This window comes from Ictidomys tridecemlineatus, chromosome 6 (genome assembly GCF_052094955.1).
Source record: "Ictidomys tridecemlineatus isolate mIctTri1 chromosome 6, mIctTri1.hap1, whole genome shotgun sequence".
NCBI classification, from domain to species: Eukaryota; Metazoa; Chordata; class Mammalia; order Rodentia; family Sciuridae; genus Ictidomys; species Ictidomys tridecemlineatus.
The window spans coordinates 187,710,639-187,732,434 of NC_135482.1; the positions used below are offsets into that span (position 1 = coordinate 187,710,639).

The 21,796-nt window shown below is 40.6% G+C and overlaps 1 protein-coding gene and 1 long non-coding RNA gene across 6 annotated transcripts in view; one reads left to right on the forward strand and one right to left on the reverse strand.

The window, feature by feature from the left end:
- Positions 1 to 15,889, reverse strand: part of LOC144365200 (uncharacterized) — a 59,729-nt gene extending 43,840 nt beyond the window's left edge. For 2 of the 5 annotated variants that reach the window (XR_013423492.1, XR_013423491.1), the window contains exon 1: positions 15,620 to 15,888. This is a non-coding gene — a long non-coding RNA (uncharacterized LOC144365200). Of the gene's footprint in view, positions 1 to 15,619 lie in introns of all 5 variants that reach the window. The other 3 variants (XR_013423493.1, XR_013423494.1, XR_013423495.1) reach the window with 3 other exon arrangements.
- Ipo5 (importin 5) overlaps positions 15,438 to 21,796 on the forward strand; it is a 44,769-nt gene continuing 38,410 nt past the window's right edge. The window contains exons 1-2 of the mRNA XM_078016235.1: positions 15,438 to 15,673; positions 21,182 to 21,262. Coding sequence (XP_077872361.1) covers positions 15,584 to 15,673; positions 21,182 to 21,262 — 171 coding nt within the window. The 5' untranslated portion in view covers positions 15,438 to 15,583. The remainder of the gene's footprint in view (positions 15,674 to 21,181; positions 21,263 to 21,796) is intronic.

A 21,796-nucleotide genomic window follows, 5' to 3' on the forward strand; every position in this document is an offset into this window, starting at 1 on the left:
CAGTGGGTCTGTGGGGCTGTATCTCAAGCCGGTCCTTTGTTTGAGGGGCAAGTCCTGCGGAGCTGGCTCTTTGTGTTGATGCACCAGCTAGCACAGAACGAGCCAGTGGCCGCTGAGCGTCTCTTCCTGTGACACTTGGAAATTATTGCCTGGAAAAATAAACCCAGGTTTATCTCAATTACAACATTCAGGGGGGTCCACCTTCAACCCAGCTACAAAGGGATTGCTGGGTTGCCTCACCAAACATGTGACCAGCATGAAGCCGTGCTGGGCAGAAAAGCCACCCAGCAGGGCCCAAGGACCAGCACACACAGTGAGGGCGCAGGCCTGGGTGGGAGCCCCGCTTCCCTCCATCTCTGCAATGAGCTGTAATGAAATGTGAGTATTTAAATGATTTTTTAAAGTAATTTCCTTTAAGTCCATAGACACCAACATTCCCCCAAATAAAAGCAGGGATGGAAGGAGGGGAATAGCATGTATCGTTTGTGGGTGGGTCGATGGAGTTCAAGTGAGAAATCCCGACTACTTCCGGGTGGCTGAATGCTGCACAGTTGATCACTTGATCAAAGCACAAGCCCATCAGTGTTTTAGCTGTTTTAAGGACAGCTGATCTTCTGATTCATTAACAAAGGGCCCTTTATGTTATCCACCATGCACACGGCCACCCTGATCAGGAGTATTGAAGGGGACTTGTGAAGGCCATCTGACCAGGCAGAAGGAGCCAAGCTTAGTGTTAAACTGAGAAGGTCAGCCTACCTACCTGACATTTTACAAAAGAGAGCAGGTCTTGGGATTTTTCCATTATCCAAGACTCCACTGTCCAATTGTGCCTAGTTATGAGCACCAGGGTCATAATGCCAGGTAGCCCCCAGTCCTCTTACTGCCTGATTCCCAGCCTTCCTTTATCCACTGTGATGCTTCCTATTCAGTATTCTCCCATGGTCATTTTTTGTGTGTTTGCTGATGAAAAGATCAATAAATTTTCCCCTTAGTCCAATCACTGGAGTAGGTTGGGAATGCTCCAGGGTCAGCCAGGGCAGACAAGGTCCACTAGCAAAACCCAAGCAACTGGTCAATATCCTAGAGGCAGGAGGAAATTCCAGGATTCATCCTTGCAGAATGTTCTCCAAACATTTCACAATCACCTTGTTACCTTGTTAATCACTCAGTCATTGTTTTGTTGTTTTCTTTCTCCAGTACTGGGGATTGAACCCAGGGGTGCTCCACCACTGAGCTACATCCCGGTTCTCTTTATTTTATTATGAGACAGGGCCTAAGTTTGCTCAGGCTGGCCTCAACTTGCAATCCTCCTACCTCGGCCTCCTGAGTCACTGAGATTACAGGTGTGTGCCAGGGGGCCTGACCTGGCATTCATAAATTCTGGTTTGGGACTCTTGGTAGGATCCTTGATCAATATGCCATGAGGACACCTGCCCATGAGCCAAAATGTTAGAACAAACATCATAAGACGCAAGTGAGGACTAGGAAGCGAGAGACAGTGCTAGAGAACCTGCAGGCTCAGCGGAGAGACCCTGGCAGAGGATCTCATGCGGCCAAGAAAAAGCATGACCACAGATAGGAGTCTGCACAAGGCTCATGAAACCAATAAAAAATGTGGAGTTTGGCTCTTAGTTAATTCTCTGAGTCAATGAGCAGAATAGTAAAATACTAAATGTAGCAAAACTGGGGTATTAAGAACCAGGACAGTATAAACCTGTTTAATATGGAATTTCCTATGCCTTCCATATAAATTCATCTTTGACTACTGGAAAGATCAGTTCCTCTTTCAGTATTGAGAAGTGAATAGAATCAAATCTACAGGTAAAGAAGCCACTCATACAATTTCAAAACCAAAGTCAATGACACAGCAACGCCCAGTCTGAACCGCCCTCAACACCATGAGTTTGGAGACCTCAGGGGCCAGGAGCTCCCTTCCCTACTATGGTTTTGGCCAGGCTCAGCCTGGCCCATTGGACCTAAAGCCACAGTTGGGCTGGCGAGGCTGAAACTGAACTGGCCAACAGCATGAGGCTGCTGACCTGCAACGGGTCATAATTGTGGTCAGGTGTCTCCACGGCAACCTCTCTGAGCCACGAGGTCAGAACTGTGGGGTTAGTGACATCCCATGACCGGGGCACCATAGTGCCGGGAACAGCCCTGGCTACTGTAAGTAATCCCCAAACCTCACCTTTAGCTGAAAGGATGGAAGAACTTAATTCACACCAAGAAACAAATTAGTGTGATACTGGAAGGAAAGTATTTCTGTGAGAGATCTAGAAGGTTCCTTGAAGGCTCTTGTCTCCCAGAGTCAGGAGAGTAGGACCTGGGAGAGAGGGAAGATCAGAGAAAGGTTCCAAGGAACCTCCGAGATTAGGGGGAGGAATGAGTGAAGATATCACAACTGCTCACCGTTCCTTGGGCTTGAGCCTTAAGTTGGCTGAATGGCGAAAGCACTGCTTGACTAGGGTCGCCAGAGACATAGGTCACTGGCCTAATGACCTGTGAGCCACCCAGAGCAGTGAGAGACGAGTTTTTCTTTCACTCAGGTGGTTCCGGGGAGAAACCTTTCCAGGACCCATGTATGGGCACAGCTGTTTTCCCTGATCAGGACCTTTGCGGCACCCAAGTAAGTCTATAATCACCAGATGGATTTTGTTCCGGCCTATTTGCAAATTCTATTCTTCTTTCCCCCCCTAACAAAAAAGCCCTTACTATTTTCTTCTACAATGATAATATTTATTTCTTGATCATTTTACCTTCTGTTCACCAAATAATCAAAATCCAAAGCGGCAGAATTTCCCACTCTGTTTTCCTATGGTAAAGAAGTGCTTAAAAGTAGACCGAGTCTTAGTGGCTTTAATTTCTCAAGTGTCTCAAGATGTTCTGTTGAAAGACTTTGGAGTCCTTATTTTAGGCCTTTTATAGTATGCCCTTCTACATTCTGTTCAAAGGCTAAGCCCATTTTATCTTAGTTTTCAGAGGTCACTAAGTAAATGAGGGGAAAAGGTAAATCATCGTCCTTGTGGGGAAACTAAATCATCATTAAGTAGTCAAAACACTACTTACTTAATGATCCCACCTGCTCAATGGTGCCACGTAGAACTGATCCTCCTAACTAGGTGTGGAGCCAAAATGTCATTTCACAAAGGCATTGGGCAGGGGGGACAGACTCGTCAAGTGGCAATGCCTTTAATAGATGTTCAATGCAAACCTTCCTAAACAGTTTTGCCGTATTGTCCTGTCACTGAAGAAGAGGTCATGAGTATGTATGTTGGACCCTCAGGGATAGCGCTAATATGGGAGACAGCTTTGGGTTAGGGCACTGGTCAGCTTTCCAGGAGAGTGAAAACTCTGGCACGTGGTTTTGAAACCCTCAAACAAAAAGTACCAAAGTGGCCAGATAATTGCCATAAAGGTCATGCATGCTCTCCTTCAGGAACTACACTCTGTTTCCTACTCTGTACCTACTGCACGTGGCCATCTGGTTTCCAGGACACATAGTAAACCAGATGAGAGTAGGTGACGAGTAAAGACAGCTGTTATTTTATGTGGGCAGCTACAATAAGTGACAGCTGACTGGCGGGGGGAAGAAGTGGGACGGTGGCTCTAAAGAGCAGGCAGAGGACTGGGGATGAAGCTCAGTGGTAGAAGGTCTGCCTGGCATGCAAAAGGCCCTGGGGGGAGGGCAGAGAGAGAGGAGATGGAAGAGCTCAAACCCCAGAGACCCAGAGCACCTGAGCTCCAGGGCAAGCCAGCCCTGTGAACTCTCTGGTCATCCCTCTCTCACAACAGCGTGATCACTGACTTGATAATGCTCAAATGCTAGAGCTGCGAAGACACCAGGGATCTAGTCCAACTCACAGTTTACAGATGAGGAAACAGGCCTGGGGAAGCACAGCTGGTTAGGGGTACAGCTGCAGCCAGGAAACTTGGGACCCCATGGGCCAACTCATACTCTGCACCCTCCCTCAGAGAGGTGAAAATGATGCATAGCTTCAAAAGGCTACAAAGGATTTAATAAAAGTTTAAAATGTTTTCCTGACAAAATGGCTGAAGCCTCACTGATTAAATATAAGAATTAAATATGATAAAGTACAAAAGGCTGTGAAACAGAGAGATTAAAAACTTGTTAGCTATTATTATGAATGTAAAATCTAACATATGAAAGTATTTGAACATTTTTCTACTCATACTTTAAATAATGTGTCTCTGCCAGAAATTAATTTTCATGAAGCCATTGATAACATTGCAGATGCTACAAGCTCACCCTCAGAAAATTCTCCCCAAGGCACCTACTTTTAAACGTGCACTTTCACTTTCTATCTTCTTGCTTTAATTTAGTATGCTTCGGCCAATACCGTTGTTATCACAGGGTTCCAATAGCTTTCTGATTCTACGAGACAGATAGACCTTAAACATATTCCGCTGGGTACAGTGGTGCATACCTGTAATCCCAGCGGTTCAGGAGGCAGAGGCAGGAGGATCATGAGTTCAAAGCCTCAGCAACTTAGTGAGACCTTAAGCAACTCAGGGAGACCCTGTCTCTAAATATAACATAAAAGGGCTGGGGACGTGGCTCAGTGGTTAAGTGCCCTGAGGTTCAATCCCCAGCACCAAAAAAAAAAAAAAAAATTCGACTTTTCCTATTATATTTGTACATTTTTTAAGTGAATAGGGGCCATTATCTCTGAATAATCAAGCAAAAATGGAAATATAAACAAACTAATGACATCGATACTTAGATGAAAATGGGAGGATGGAGTGTTTTGATAACTGAGTGTTAATTTGATCTAATTTCTTCAAATGATGATTTTTTAAAAAAAAACTGGGAATTGAAGCCAGGGCCTCAAGCACACTAGGCAAGTGCACCCCCAGTGCACTACCTCCCCCACCTTTTTATTTTGAGATAGGATGTCACAATTTCCTCAGACTAGCCTCAAACTTGAGGTCCTTCTGCCTTCCATCACTGCCCAGGTTGTAAATGATGATCTAAAGCAATGTCACTAAGTGAGAGGCAGGGAAGTAGATTAGATGGTAGGATGGCTAAATGATTGAGGAAAATATAATAATTTCTTTCACACCCACTAAACCTCACTCTCCTCTATCAAAGATTTTGTCTGTGATTGACTTCTCTTTCCCTTCATGCCTGTGTGTTCCTCCAACTATCTTTACATTCATTGGTGAATTCCTAAGTGTTAAAAGAAATGCTTCCAATCATTGCAAGGTAACCAATGTCAAAGGTACCACCACCAGATCCTCCTTATATTTGCCTTCCGTATGAGCCCTAAACCTCCTTAGCCTGATCACTAAGTGTTGGGTTGTCTTTGGCTGAGTCTCTTTTCTCTTCCCAAAGTGATGTCATCCACTTCCACCAACTTTAAGTGCCATAAAGTGATGACTCGACATTCCCAGCCCTTCCCTCTCATTGGTCCTATGCCTGCTGTTCACCTGCTTGCTGGACATCACTTGGCTGCTTACTGTGCGCCTCAAACTTACCATGAAGGAAACCCCAGTGCTTGCTTTCTTCTCTCCAGGTCTCCCCTAAAAACCTCCTCCTCCTCCTGCATCCCAATGGCATGCCAGTGGCTCAGGCCTGAGTCCCAAGCACCTTTGATTTCTCCAACCTCACCCCCCACTGAAGGAGGCTTCATCATGAAGCTCATGAAGTCTACCCTTCAGGGTCCTTCCCTTGCTTAGGACCACCCAAAGCCCTCCGTGTAATTTTGTGTTCAGTTTTTTTCATTTTTCTTAGAGACGGTCCTCAAATTGTGTAAGTTTCAGGTCTCACAAAATTTGGGTCTACCTCTGCATCCAGCTTGATTTTCAAAAGGAAACTAAAACTGACCATTTGGGGCACCATTATGGACCAAGCCACGGTCTCCTTGCAGAGCTGCGATGGACTTCTGATGCTCCTTCAGCTTCCTCACCTTCCGACCTCTGGTCTCTTTCCATGCAGCTGGCAGGATGACCTTTTAAAACTGTTTTTTTAGGTCATATGTCTTTCTTAAACCTCCAGTGACTTCCAGTTCCCATCAGGATAAGGCACATCACTGAGCAACCCCTAGGTGACCTGCCTCTGTTTACCTCCAAGCCCTCCCCTCCTTGCTCTCTGCCCTCCAATGACACCCCCTTTCCTTCCAGAAATGTGCCAGATAAACTTTTGCCTTCAAGCTTTTGTACTGTTTCCTCTGCTTTGGAGAAACTCTTCCATTTCTTGTCTCATTTTTCAACTCAATTCTCACTATTCCTCAAAAGACTGTGTCCCTAAAGTATCCCCCCACCCTACTCTAGTCTTTCTGATCCTACTATCCTTCTCTTTCACTTATCATTAAATGAAATCATCGTCCTTCTGTTTATTATCTAACTTCTCTCCAAAGATTGCAGGCTCCATGAAGATGAGAACCCAGTCTGCAGGCTCACTGCAACCTAGCCTAGCAGTGCCTACCACAGAGAAGGTGCCTGTTAAATAGTCATCAAATAGTCATCAAAGGTGCCTGTTAAAAAGTCATCATTTTAATGAAATGTTCATTAAAAAATACTAATGCAGTTCAATGTGGCACAAAACAGCACCACACATAGAGTGGATAATTGAGTATGAACTATTATAATGTCACTTTCTTCCTCTTGGACTATAGACTGCTAAAAGTCTGTCCTGTCAATATCTGCAAATTTGAGATGTGGATTGATGTCACAATTCTCTACCATCTATGTCATCATAATGCATAAGGCAAAATGAGCATGCCTTTGTGTCCAAACTGTAAGATATTTGCAATAAATAGCCAAGAGGTGGGAAGAAAAATAGGATAACTCATATCTGAATTGCCTAACCCCCTCTCCCCCAGTACTGGTCAGGAAGGCTCAGGGGTTCAAGGGTTATGAATGTTATCCATACACTCTCAGCCAAGTAAAAATACTGTGAAAGTAAGAAAAAAAAAGCAATTGAGGACTGCATTGATTTCCTTCAGCTCTATAAGGAAAAGCATTTTAAAAAATAATAGCTGTATTGATATATAAATTACATATCATAAAGTTCATCCTTTAATGTGCACAATCGAGTTCTAGTGTATTGACAGTTGCACATCCATTATCACTATCACGTTTGAGGACATATTCATCGTCCCCCAAAAGAAACTCCACATTTGTTAGCAGTCTCTCCTTCCCTCCCCTTCTGTTCCCTACCCACCCTTCTCCATCCCCAGGCACACGCAACCACTAATTTTCTGTGTTTATGGCTTTGCTCATTCTGGACATTTCATGTATATGGAACAAAAAAAATAACTGATATTTATGGCCAACTTATTTCATTTAGTATAATGACTTTATTTATTTGCTCATTTATTTACTTTGGTACTAGGGATTTACCACTAGTCACATCCCCAGCCCTTTTTATTTTTTTTTTTGAGATAGGGTCTCACTAAGTTGCTTAGGCTCTTGCTGAGACTGACCTCAAACCTGTGATCCTCCTGCCTCAGCCTTCTGAGTCACTGTGATTACAAGCATGCACCACAGTGCCCAGCCTAGTAGAATGATTCTAAGGTTCTTCCTTGTTATATAATGTATCAGTAATGTATTTCCTTTTAATGCCACATAATATCTCATTGCATAGTTATAGCATATTTTGTTTACCCATTCATCAGTTGATTGGTTTGAACATTTCCACTTTCTGGCTTTTATGACTAATGTTGCTATGAACATTCATGTTAGGTTGTTGTGTAAATATGTTTTAATTTTGCTTGAGTGTTTATCTAGGAATGGAATTGCTAAATCATATGGTAACAATGCATAACTTTTTGAAGAACTGTCAGACTGTTTTCCAAACCAACTGCAAGATTTTTACATTCCCATAAGAAGGGGGTCTGAAAGAGTATGAGGGTCTGAATTTCTCTACAATCTCACCAACACCTGTCATTGCCTTTTTTAATCAAAGCTTCCTAATGGATATGCAGTAATATCTCATTGTGATTTTGATTTGCATTTCCCTAGTCATTAATGATGTTGAACAATTTTCATGTGTTTACTGGCCTCAGGTATATTTTCTTTGCAGAAATGTTCATGCAATGTTTTGCTTACTTTTTTAACTGGATTGTTGTTCAATGTAAAGAATTCTTCACACTTTCTGGATACAAGTCCCTTGGAAGACACAGGATTTGCATGTTTTATTCCCTTCTATTTCGTGTCTTCACTCTTTGTTGGTGGGAGGGATACCAGGAATTGAACTCAGGGGCACTTGGCCACTGAGCCACATCTTCAGTCCTATTTCTGTATTTTATTTAGAGACAGGATCTCACTGAGTTGCTTGGCACCTTGCCATTGCTGGGGCTAACTTTGAACTCGTGATCCTCCTGTCTCAGCCTCCAGAACTGCTGGGATTACAGGCATGTGTCACTGTGTTTCACTTGTCTTCACTTTTGATGGTTTTCTTATGAAGCATAAAAGTTTTTAATTTTGTGAAATCTAATTTAACTCTCTTTTGTCATTTTTGATTTTGTTTCATGTCTAAAAAACTATTGCCTAATCCAAGACCATGAAGATTTAGTCCCATGTAGTCCTCTAAGAATTTCAAGGTTCTACCTCTTGTGTTTAAGTCTATGTCTCATTTTGAGGCTTTTTATAAGGTGTGAGGTAAGGATCTAGCTTCATTCTTTTGCATGTGGATATCCAGCTGTTCCAGCAACATTTGTTGAAAAGACTACTTTTTCTACATAGAATGGCCTTGGCACCTGTTTAGTCAGGGTTCTCCAGAGAAACAGGAACAACAGGAAAAATATTTATAGATTTATTTTAAGGAATCGGTTCATATCATTATAGGAGCTAGCAAGGCCAAAACCTAGAAAGCAGGCCAGCAGGCGAGCAAACTAGACACTAAGGTAATGGTCTTGAACTTGTAATCTTCAGGACAGGCTAGCAGGTGAAAACTCAGGAAGAATTACTATTCTTGTGATCTTAGGCATACTTGCTTCTTCCTCCAGAACCTCAATTATTTCCTAGTTAGTCTTCCATTGATTGCCCACCTCATGGAGGGTAATTGATTTTGCTTAACAACAACTAATTATAAATATTAAATCACACCCACAAATACCTTCATGGCAACATCTAGACCAATGCTTGACCAAACAACTGGGCACCACAAACTAGCCAAGTTGGAACATAAACTAACCTTCATGGCACCCTTGACAAAAATCAACTGACGACACTTGAAAGGTTTATTTCTGTACCCTCCTTTCATTCCATTGACGTGTGACTATTCCTATACCAACACCACAGTGTCTTGATTATTGTAGCTCTGTTGTAAGCTCTGAGTTCAAGAAGTATGAATCTTCCAACTTTTTGATATTGTTTTGGTTATTCAGGCTCTTGTAATTCCATATGAATTTTAGGATCAGCTTGTCCATATCTTTTATTAAAAAAAGCAATTGGAATTTTGATACAGATTGCCTTGCATCAATTGAGAGAGTGGTATATTATCATCTTAATAATTTTCTATTTTTCAACTCATGTATAGGAAATGTGTTTCATTCAGATTTTCTATACTACTTTCTTTCAATAATGTTATAAATTTAATGCATAACTCCTACACTTCTTTTATAAATTTGTTTCTGCTTCATTCTTTTTTATGCTATTGAAAATGGAATTATTTTTATTTCATTTTTTGATTGTTCATCTTGCTATTCTACCCAGGCCGGCCTTGAATTCATAATCCTGCCTCAGTCTCCCAAGTAGATAGGATTACAGGTATACATCATAATGTCCAGTTCCACAGTCGATTTTTATTATTGATCTTATATCCTGCAACCTGTCTGAATTAATTCTATTTGTTCTAAGTGTGTGTATCCCTTAGGAATTTTCTCTATATTAAATCATGCCACCTGTGAACGAACTTCCAGCACAATGAACATTCTTGTCTTATTATTGATTTCAGGGAGAAGGCATCCAGTTTTTCTCTAGCAAGTATGATGTTAGCTGTGAATTTGTCATAGATGGACTTTATGAGGTTGAGACTGCTTCTCTTTATTACTAGTTAGTTGAGTGCTTATATCAGGAAAAAGTATTAGAGTATATGAAAGGCTTTTTCCACATCAGTTGAAATGATCATAAGTTTTTATACTTTATTCTATGACTATGGTGTCTTTCACTGATTTTCATGTTATGCCAATGTTACATTCCTGGGATAAATTCCACACGTAAAATACAACATATAGAAAGGTTGATCATCCTTTTTATATGGTGTTAGACTCAGTTTGCTCATATTTTATTGAGAATTCTTATGACAACATTGCTAAATGTTCATAATTTGGTTCATAGTTTTCTCGTGATGTCTGTCTAGTTTTGGTGTCATGGTCACACTGGCTACATAGAATGACTGTGTCTTCATGCTGCTTCTATTTCTTGTCAGAGTTTGAGAAGTATTGGTATTCATTCTTTAAATGTTTGATAGAGTTCACCAGTTTAGTCATCTGGTTCTAGACTTTTATTTGGGTGGAGTTTTTTTAAATTATTATTATTATTTTACTTGTTATAGGTTGATTCAGATTTTTCTACTTCTTCCTGAATAAGTCTTCAAAATTTGTGTCTTTCAAGAAATTTATCCATTTCATCTAGGTTATCTAATTTGCTGGCATATAATTGTGACCAGTATTCCTTTATCTTTCTTTTATGTCAGAAAGTGTGGTGATGATGTCCCTTCTTTCATTCTTTAGTATTTGAGTCTTAGCTCCCCCACCCTACCGCCATCATCAGTATAGTCAAAGGTTTTTCAATTTTGTTGACAAAATCTTTCAAAGAAACAATTTTGCATTGTTTTTTCTTTATTGTTTTTCTATTCCATATTTTATTTGTTTCTTTTCTAGTCTTTAGTATTTCTTTCTTTCTATGTGTAGGCCTGGTATGCTTTTCTCATTATAGTTCCTAAGAAACTAAGTTAGGTGTTTACAGATCTAAATTTCCATATGAGCACAGATGTCACTACACCCCTTAAGTTTTAGTATTTATACTTTTGTTTTCATTCATCTCAAGGTATTTTCTAATTCCTCTTGTGATTTATTCTTTGACATATTTGCTATTTAGGAGTGTGCCTTGTATTTGCAGATTTCTCAAATTTCCTTTTGTTTTTGATTTCTAATTTTATTCTATTCTGGTTACAGAACACACTTTATGATTTCAGCCTTTTTAAATTCACTAAGATTTGTTTTATGGCCTAGCATATGGTCTATCCTGAAGAATGTTCCATATGTACTTGAGAAAAAAAATGTGTACTCTGCTGCTGTTGGGAGTGTCTTACATGCTTCTCTTGGGTTTAGTTGGTTCATACTGTTCCTCATGGCTTCCACTTATCATTAATCTGCCTAGCTAACCTAACAATTATTGAAAGTGAGGACTGAAGTCTCAAACTATTTTTTAAATTATTTCTTTCTTTCTTAATCCTGTCAGGTTTTAATTTTGGGTCTCTGTTGTTAGTTGCATGTGTTTAAATTTGTTATATATTTCTAATTGACCTTTTATCATAAAAATGTCCTCCTTTGTCTCCAATGACACTTTGTTTGGAAATCTATTTTGTCTGATGTTAATGTAGCCATTTTCAGTTGGTTCTCTTTTGGATACATGATGTGTCTTTTTCCATTCTTTCACTTTCAGTCTATTTGTGTTCTATGAAAAAAAACATTTAAGTTCAAAGAAAAATTCCTCTGCTGAGTCTATTTTTGTTTCAGGTTTTAAAATGCAACAAATGATGTTTTATAAATCCATTGACAACATTTAAATGAAAACAATCAACATCAAGAAAATAAAAGATCTATTTCTTTTCCTGTAACTCTTGACCAGTCCTAGATTTAATTTATACTTATTCTACAAGATAAAATTTGATCTATTCTTAATTACCACCTTAAGGCCCACAATTCTGTTTGTCAAACCAACAGGTGAAGAAAATTCCTAAGCAAGGAACACTGCTCATAAACTACTGTACCATGTCTCCAAATCCCTAAGAATCAAGTTCAAAAACTGGACGCAACAGAAAACACTGTAAGGTAATTGATTTCACTTTGTTGAAAACTTATTTCCTTAATCTAAATGTACAAATATGTAGGAAAGCCATGTGTACAGCTAGTTGTTTACTTTATTCTCTAGCATAGTACTGTCCATTCAAATAAACTGTGAGCCACAAATGCAAATCACATATGTAATTTTAAAAATTAAAATTTCTAGTAGCCATATTTAACAAGCAAAAAGAAACAGGTAAAAATATCAACATGTTTAATAATATGGTTTATGAGTAAATATTATTAATATATTTTATTTAATTCAAATTATTATTTTTCCACATCTGACCAATATAAAATTGTTATTAATTTCTTAAGTTTTTAAAATTTGGTATACATTTTACCATTGTGCACTTAAAGCACATCTCATAGCCATAATTGCTAGTAGCTTCCATACTAAACAGTGCAGCTGTAGTATTTAAAGCTGGGAATGAACTTTAAGTGCTCTGTGATGAAAAAAATTCAAACTTAGAAATTATTTTTTTAACCATAATTATCATGTAACACTATAAAATCACTGCTTATATAATGGGAGTATAAAAATGTGATCATTTTCCAGGTGCACACTTGTAATCCTAGCAACTCAGGAGGCTGGGACAAGTGAATCCCAAATTCAAAGCCAGCTTCAGGAACTTAGCAAGGACCTAAGCAACTTAATGAGACCCCAAATAAAAAACAAATAGGGCTGGGGATTTGGCTCAGTGGTTACAAAAAAAAAGGGGGGGGAGGGGGATAATCTATCAGGTAGATGTGCAATCAGAATTAAATTTATAAATTTTAGAGATTTCAATCTATATTAGTAATGACAGCTATCATTTAACATTTACTCTGGGCTAGGCACTATGCCACTGCTTTTCAAAGAAGAGGAAACTAGGGCTGAGAAAGGTTAATTAACTTGGGCAAGATCACACAATATACATTGTTCCAACTACATCTTAATGTTAGAACTGCGGTGATTAGTAATATTATAGTGCATATTCCCATTTTATAGATGAGAAATTGAGGCAAGGTCACACAAATAGTAACAGACTGAAGATCCAAACCCATTAGGCTTAAGTTCAAGCCTCTTGATCTTCTACAATCTGAACTCCTTGAGAAATAAATAAACCTATTTTCCTGTAGGATAACTTTATAGAATATCTGAGTGATAATAAATAATACTCTTGTAGAACAAACAGGATTCCCTCTGTGGGAAATGGGCTTGTTAAGTGCAATAAATTGTTGAAAGTTTCAGCATTACAAAATATTCCAAAATGGCAATCCTGCTGCTGAAAATAAGAGACCCACTTAGTAAGTTTTCTGGATACCAGAACTATTCTATTGTCAGGAAGCCCACTATTCAGTAGAAATTCCAGTTGGGGATCTCATTATTCGTTAACCTCATAAATCTTCCTCTTCCCTTTTGATTGAATATTTACAATGTGAAAGTAGGACTGCGATGTCATTCTTCGATCTAGCAGTTGATGTAGTAGTTACTAATACAAAATTGTTTTATTTCTAGCCTAAAATAATTCCAAGTTCATGCTTTGCCTCATCAAAAAAAAAAAAAAAAGTGCCCCAATATAAGCATGGTGGCACACACCTGTAAGCCAGTGGCTGGGAAGGCAGAGGCAGGAGGACCACTAGGTTCAGTCAACCTGGGTAACTTGACAAGACACTGTCTCAAAAGTAAAAAGTAAAATGGGCTAGGGATGTAGCTCAGTAGTAGAGTACCCCTGGGTTCAATCCTCAGTACAAAAACCAACAAAAAACAAGCACACTTATTTTGACAAATCCACAAACTTAAGTTAGCATATCTAATATTTAGATATGTTGAAATATTTGAGAATTTTTCACTGTTACCCTAGTTATTGAAAATGGTTGATTTAGTATGTAATGCCTTAAATTTTAAGAAATTTGGGTGAGGAAAAAGCCTCCTTAGAATCCTAACATGCTTGATTTTTGAAGAAATAATGTGACAGATGAAAGAAAAAAGAAACTTCAGATCTACAAATATAGGTCCTTAAACCTCCTGAAGAGAAGTTTTCAAAGCTAAAACACTGCTACAGATAAAACTTACTGAGGGAATTCTACTAATCAATTTGATTCCTTCATAAAAATCTTGGCTGGCTATCACAACTCCATGTGGATCCCAGAGCCTCATCCCAGATTCTGCACACAGTGGCCAGGAGGTGACACAAGGCCAAGTTTTAAAATCATCTAAGAGCAAATGTTTAAGAAGACTTTCAAAGAGCAGAAATAGCCAATAGGAAATTAAATTCCCTAAATACTACGAGCTGCCAGAGGTGTAGAACTCCTCTCCATCTCACCCCACCTGGACCTCCTCACTAGGAATACAGTGTCCTTTTGAGGCAAAAGTGAATTATTTCCTTCCACTGTCACCCCTCAGCCCAATCAACACATAGACTGAACACAGCAGGGTCTCAGCAGAAGGAAGATGGTGTGACACCGATCTCGTGGCCCCTGGCAGCCCGGGCAGTGAGGGCAGCCTGGGCTTGTATGCACCTATGCAGAGAGCTGCCACTCAAACCAGGTGTCTGGGCCCCTGGGCACTGGTGGACTTCATTAATAGAGGTCAGCCCTACAAACCACTGCCTCTCCAGGGAGGGCAGTTTCTCAGTCATTGAAAGAACGGGACCCCAAACCAGGGAACAGTCCAGGCTCGCGGGGCGGGGGCGTGCGAGCTACGTGGACGTCCCCCGGCCTCCGCGGGCGGGAGGCCGGGCTGAGTAACCCCTCTTCCGGGCAAGCCCAGGGCGTGAGTCACTGGTGAGCGCGCGGGAGGAAGGGGCGGCCTGAGTCATGGCCCCGGGGGAGACCGGAGGGTCTGACACCGGAGGCGTCGGAGAAGTGGGGGAGCTTTAAGGGGAGGTGTGCCTCGAAGGGCTCCCTTATCGGGGGGTCGCGGCTAGAATCCTGGGGGCGGGGGACCCAGAGGGTAGAGCTCGTTCGCCGAGCTGCGGGGAGGGGCTGGGGGCAGACAGGGAGGAGGCCCACCAGCCGGCGGCGCCGAAATCTCCCGCGCTCAGGAGCCGGCCCCTCCTCCCCAGCCGGGCCTCTGGCCTCTCGCCGCTGCCAGGCTTGCCCGCCGACTCCTCCCGCTTCCCACCGTTGCGACTCGACTCTGGTCGAGTCCGGGACCCGGCTCTAGCCTCAGTCTCAGCTCCGGCCTTAGCCCCAGGAGGGAGGCTAAGCCGTCGGCCGCCCCCCCACAGCTCAGCCGGCGGCCCGCCGCGCGCGGCCAGTGACGGCACTGCAAGGAGCGTGGCCAATCGGCGCGGCCCCCGAGGAGGCGGCCTCAGCCCCGCCCCCCGCCCCCTGGCCAATGAGGCGCCGGCTCCAGCGGCCGCGGCGGGGTGAAAGGGCGCGAGGCCCCGCCCTGTCCTCCCCTTTCCCCTTTGCCCCGCCCTTTCCCGCCAGGCCCCCCAGCCCCGAGCCGCCTCTGGTGCCGGTCCCCGCGCTGGGCCCGCCCCCGCCCCTCCCGCCGGCCCGCCAGCGCGCCTCACGGCTCCTGTCTCCCCTCCCTCCTTCTCTTTCTCACGCCTAGCGCAATGGCGGCGGCCGCGGCGGAGCAGCAACAGTTCTACCTGCTCCTGGGAAACCTGCTCAGCCCCGACAATGTGGTCCGGAAACAGGCGGAGGTAAGCGAGCTCGCCGCCCCGGTCCCCGGGCCCCGGCCGGCGTGCCGCCCCTTCCCGGACGCCGGGCCTCAGCCACTCCGCGACGCCACGCAGGCCGGGCCGGCGGGCGGGCGGCGGCCGCAGCCCACGTGTGAGGCGGCCCGCGGCTCTCGCCGCGCCCCGGGCCCTTCCGGCCCTTGCAGCCGCGGCGCTGGCGCCGGTTGCCTCCCGCCGCCCCGCGCACACGTGCGGCCGCGCCTGACACGCCGCCTCCGCCCAGTGTGGAGCGGCCGCGCCGAGGGGGTGGGCCGCCGGCGGGCCCGGCCCGGCCGCAACTTGGCGGGCCGCCGCGCCCGGCCTCCCGCTCTCCGGGTCCGCTCGGCGCCCAGCCCAGCCCCCGGGCCACCCGGACCCACACCTCGCTCCTCTCCTGCCTTGCTCTTGCTCCCTCCCAGCCCTGCCTTCGCTCCCTCACTTCTTCCCATTCAGCCCCCGAGTCCAGTCGGGTCAGGAGCCGCTGCCCCGTCCACGCAGCCCAGTCCTGAGAAGTTGCCTTCGGGGGTGCTTCCTGAGCGGCCCCTCCGTGCCCTGCGCGCCCGCAGACCGCTTTTCATTGATCTCTGGAGATTGGCGGCCTCCTAAGTGGCCTGCACGGGACTTCCGTTGTCCAACTGGGCCAGCACCGTAGGTTGGAGTCTCCGTTTCATTAGTTCTAACCTGCACCTCTCTCCCTTCTCTCGGATATAGTTCAAGAGACATTATTTGAAATACACCTGCGGACTAGCAAGCAGTAAGACACGCTGGTTCCGTAGAAGACATTGTCAGTGTCCAGACCTGGGCTTGTAGGAGATACTTGGAGGAAAGGGAGAAACTTTCCAGTCGACCCTCAGACTTATTATTCGTGGAGTTCTTTGCAACCATGTGATTGAAGATTTTTATAAGATTCACGGAGGGATTTTTGAGATACTTTTACAGAGCTAAAACTTACTTTACATATAGATAAGGAAATTGAAGGAGGAGGGTCTTTATTTATTTTTACATATGTGTGTGTGTGTGTGTGTGTGTGTGTGTGTGTGTGTGTGTGTATTCCCCCCGCCCCCAAACTGGCCTGAAGAGTTGAGAGTTGTCTTTTAAACAAACGACAATGTTGTTAATATGTGCTTTGAATGGGGTAGGATTTACACATCATACTTAATGGTTTAGTAATAAGTGAAGTTAATATACTGGAAATTCACTTTTGTATGGGAAAAAAAAACAACACTTTAAAACTGTTAACTTTGTCCTAATAAATTTTTCATTGTGCATGTAAGGTATGTTCAGGGTAAAAATTCAAAGGACACAGATAGTTTTTAACCTATTCTTCAAGTGTATTCTGGATCATTCTTGAAAATGTGTGTTTACAAACATAGGTGTATACATTCATTTTTTTCTTGAATGGGCTTACAATACACATTATTTTGCAGCTTGGATTTTCACCCATTGTATTTCATGTTACCACTGAAGAGGTTTTTTAAGCAGCTAGAGACTTCATTATATAGACAAGGTGTATTATCTATATAAACAGCCCCCTATGAATGGATAATTATGGTTTTTATGTTCTGTTCTTAATAATAGTGCTATATGTGTGCTAACCTGTAAGCCTGTCTTTGCATACTTCGGGGGTGGGATTACTTTTAGAATACTTAAAAGTAGCATTTATATTTAGAAGTAATATGCATATATTATTACATCAATTTTGCTCTCAAGATATGATGATCCTAAAAAATATGTTGATGCTTTCTACTAACTCCAGAGATGACTTTTCCACCAAAGTAAATTCTTAATCCTAACCCATAATAGAAATTTCCATGTGTTACAAAGCAGAACAGCAGTGTAATTAGTAAGCTAGTTTAATTCTCCCTCTTTCCTCCACTTGCTTAAGTCTCTATTGTCAAGCCTAGTGGGGAATCTTTCTTCTATTGAACTAAATACCAGTGTCTGGTTCAGCTTGAATTCCAATTGGTGCCTATTGTAAATCTTTTATCACTTACATCACTTTGGGGGTAGTTAACAGCATTCAGCACATTTTCTCATAAAGAACAATTGGAAATAAGTACTGTTAGTGTCTCTATTGCTAGTGAAAACATCTAGATACTACATTTTTATTTTTTATTATTTTTTTAATATCCTGAGAATATATTTGTATGTGGAGTAAGTATTGAGATACAGAATTTTCTTAATTTGTCAAAAAAGTAAATGCTAGCAGCAAGCCTCTTAGTGTTATATAATTAGTACTAAGTTGGTCTGTGAATAGAGCTACTTAGGAAAATATTTGAGAGAAACTGACTGCATCTAAGGATATCTCAGTACCTGCCTCCATTTTCTTTGCCTTATGAAATAAGCCTTTTATGAGTAATCTAAATAAAATTCAACATCAAATCTGATAAAGCAAATGTAGAAATATTTCCCTTGAAGTGAATTGGCTTGTACTTAGTAAATATCTTTGTAATTTACTTGGTTAAAATAAAAATACTTAGTTGGCACATACATACCAATTTGTTGACTAAAATGATTTGTATTCAAATATAAAACCAAATACAATAAAAGATTTTATTATATTTTGTTGAAGGGCTACAGAACATAAGTTTTGAAATTTCTCCTATTGTATAAGCTTTTTTTAGGCTTTATATTTCTACTTTTAAAATATCTGCCAGAAGCCAGGTACCATGGTGTATGCCTGTAATCCCAGTGACCAGGAGGCTGAGGCAGGAGGATCTCAAATTCAAAGCCAGTATCAGCAATTTAGTGAGGCTGCTAGCAATTTAGCAAGATCCTGTCTCAGAGAGGGCTGGGATGTGGCTCACTGGTTAAACACCTCGGGTTTAATACCCAGTACCCCCTCCCAAAAAAAAAAAAAAACCTGCAAAGATTTTTCTTTTTAACTTTACAGAAAATGTTTCCCATGCTTGAAGAAATTATTTGAATGTCTTCAAGTATCAAAATACAATAATTTGCCTGAATAAACAATTGACAAGTAATTCCCAGTTGACTGTCAACAGTATTCATGACTGGACATTTTTATATAATATTAGCTTAAGTATTTTATTAATTATATGCATGGGTTTTATATGACTCCTCATGATTATAATGTAGAAATTAATCATTCGGATTAAGGAGAATAATATTGAAAAATATGCCTGATTGTTGAGGGACCAAGATGAATTAAGAGGTAAAAGTAGTTTGTTCTTCCATCTTCTCACACAAGGTAGGCTCATCATAAATATTTATGGAATGAGTGAGAAGAATACTTACAAGCATTTTTCCTTTGTGGGCAGAGAAGTAGGGAGATGAAATTTGGACTTTGTGGTAGAATCAAATGAAATTAAAATTTATCACCACACTGGTAACATTTACTGAACCGATCTAGATTAGTGCTAGGCACAGTCTTAGAAATATTCTTTATAGCAATTGCTGTATTCTGACGTACTGGAGATATACCATCTCTGCCCTTACAAAATTTGCCTATTTAGGCTGAGACTTTAAGGCTGTATGCAATGGTGAGAACCTCAGGAATTAGATGCCACTCATACATGCTAAACACTACCAACACAATCTAGTATGGAATTGTATTGAGTATTTGATGTCATGTTTATAAGTCTTTACTGGAATTGGCATAATCACATCCATATCCTTGTTCTACGTGAACAAGGATAGAGATACAGAGATCTTCAAAATTGTTAGCAGGTTTTCTGAAAGTGATTGATAGCTTAGTGAAGATTTTGTTTTTTAAAAACTATTTAGAAAACTGGAAATTTAAGCGTAAGCCGTTTATTGCATTTACAGTGTATCTGGGGCTATGCCACATGCAAGGAATTAAAAGAGATTTTTATTTTACTGTAAGAGACTTTTTTTTTTTTGGTGGTGGTGGTGCTGAGGATTGAACCCAGGGCCTCATGCATGCTAGGCAAGAGCCATATCCCCAGCTCCCTGTGAGAGACTGTTTAAATGAAGATGTTTTACTGCTTTTCTAGTTGCTTTGGAAAAATTAATTGAAATATTTCATGTTACATATTCATTTTTGCAATCAGCTTTTGAATATCTTTGCATAAATTATCTCATTTTGGAATAAATAAATTCAGACCATCTTCTCAGCCATGAATGCTTTTTGGCACAGTTTTCAGCATTGTTTTAATCCTGTGTACTTTTAATTAGAGTAGAACTTGAGGTTATCAGAAGATCTTCCTTAGAGATAGGTTTGAGAAGTTTGAAAACCGTAGCACTGCATAAATAGAACTGTGCTGTTAAGTAGAGTGAACCTCCAGGGATGAAACTCAGAACCTTCAGTGCCAGAGATATTTAGGGTATGGTTGGCCTTAGAAGACTAGAGTTCTGTCTGTCATTTGTTATTATCTTTGATCTTGGCAAGTCATGTAAGGTATAAGCTTTGATTCTATCAATATCTCAGGGATGCCATCTACCACTTAAAAGATATGAGGTAACCCTGGATTTTAAGTAGCCTTGTTCATCTCGTTGCTTTTGTCCATAGAAGCCAGGTGATTATAAAAGTGCGATGTTAGAGAGCAGGCAAGGTCTTTGAACTTAGATGGCTAAAAAAAATTTGTTAACTACATTAGACCCTTAAAGGAAATAGAATGAGAGTGGATGATATTTATTATTTACGTACTAAGAAGATTTTTAAGGGGAAATATTCCAAATATTCTTAAATTGATTTCCAAGTAGTTGATTTCTAACCCCCCTAGTGTTAGAATTTTTGAACACACACAAGAATCTATATTCCCTTCAACTTCCTTTATGACCAGCATATAGTTGGGACTTGGTTTTTGTTCCATATTGACAATCTTCTAATTGATACCTGCTTCTTATTTAGTTTCTTCTGATTTTATATTATTAACAAAGAGAAAATTATTCTGAGGCATAAAACTTTTTAATAGATCTAGAAATGTTATAAAAATCTCTTGACCAGATTTCTCTTAAATGTAACCATTTATTTATGTATATAAAATAGTTTTAATATAATCCTTGCTTGAAAGAAAACATAGCATAAAGAATTTGAACACTTTCCTTTCTTTGATTTGCTTAATCTGAGGTATATATCTGGTGCTGCTTAAGTAGTAGTGATTTAAACTAATTCTATATCATTTAGTCTAACAAATGTTTATAAGTCATTCCCCAGGATATAAGGTTATGTTAAGTTGAACACTTATTTTTCAGCAGAATACCTTAAATCATTTTCTACAGTATTTTCACTCTCTAATGTATTAACCAGGGAGCCCAAGGTAAGAAAATATACAGACACCTTAGAAACATGTATAAGAAAGCTAGGTAGAAAAGAATATGTAAATGGATATCCTCTTTCATAACCTACTCAAAGTATATTTTCATGTCACAATAGAAATTGTTGACACTCTAGTCATAACCAGTAATAACCCAGATGGCTTATGCATGGGTGCTTCCCATTTCTCATTTCATTTCTGAGTTACAAACTTTTCTGACTTTATATTCTAACCTTTAATTTTTTTTTCCATGTAGGAAACCTATGAAAATATCCCAGGTCAGTCAAAGATCACGTTCCTCTTACAAGCCATCAGAAATACAACAGCTGCTGAGGAGGTACTACCTTAATATTTGAGAATATTAAATTCTTACTAAACATTGATTAGGATGATTGTCAGGAGAAGATAATGAGAATTATTTATTATTACGTTTTACTTAAACTTTGAACTTTTTGGCTAAGAACTACCTACAGATTGTGATGTGAGTTTTTAAAGTACTACCTATTGTATGAGCATTTCCTTTTTTCCAAATAAGATGATATGTCTAGGGAAGGTAAAATTTAATGGCTTTATAAATAATTAAGTTTTAAAATTGAAGTGATTTCTAATCTATAAAAATTCTTTTCATTGAAGCTTCATTCTAAAGGAGGATATTCATTCAATATTTTAATGTTGTAAATATTTTGAAATATATTTTATCCATAAAAATTTATGATTATAATCCTGTCTAGATGAATCTTTAGCAAAATGGTTTGGAACAGAGACACTTTCTAGAATCTTTTGAAATTATGGGTTTTTTTTAATTATTATTATTTTTTTTTTTTTAGCAAGTTATCTAGTATGCTAAATTAATGTTTGCTTGAATTTTAAG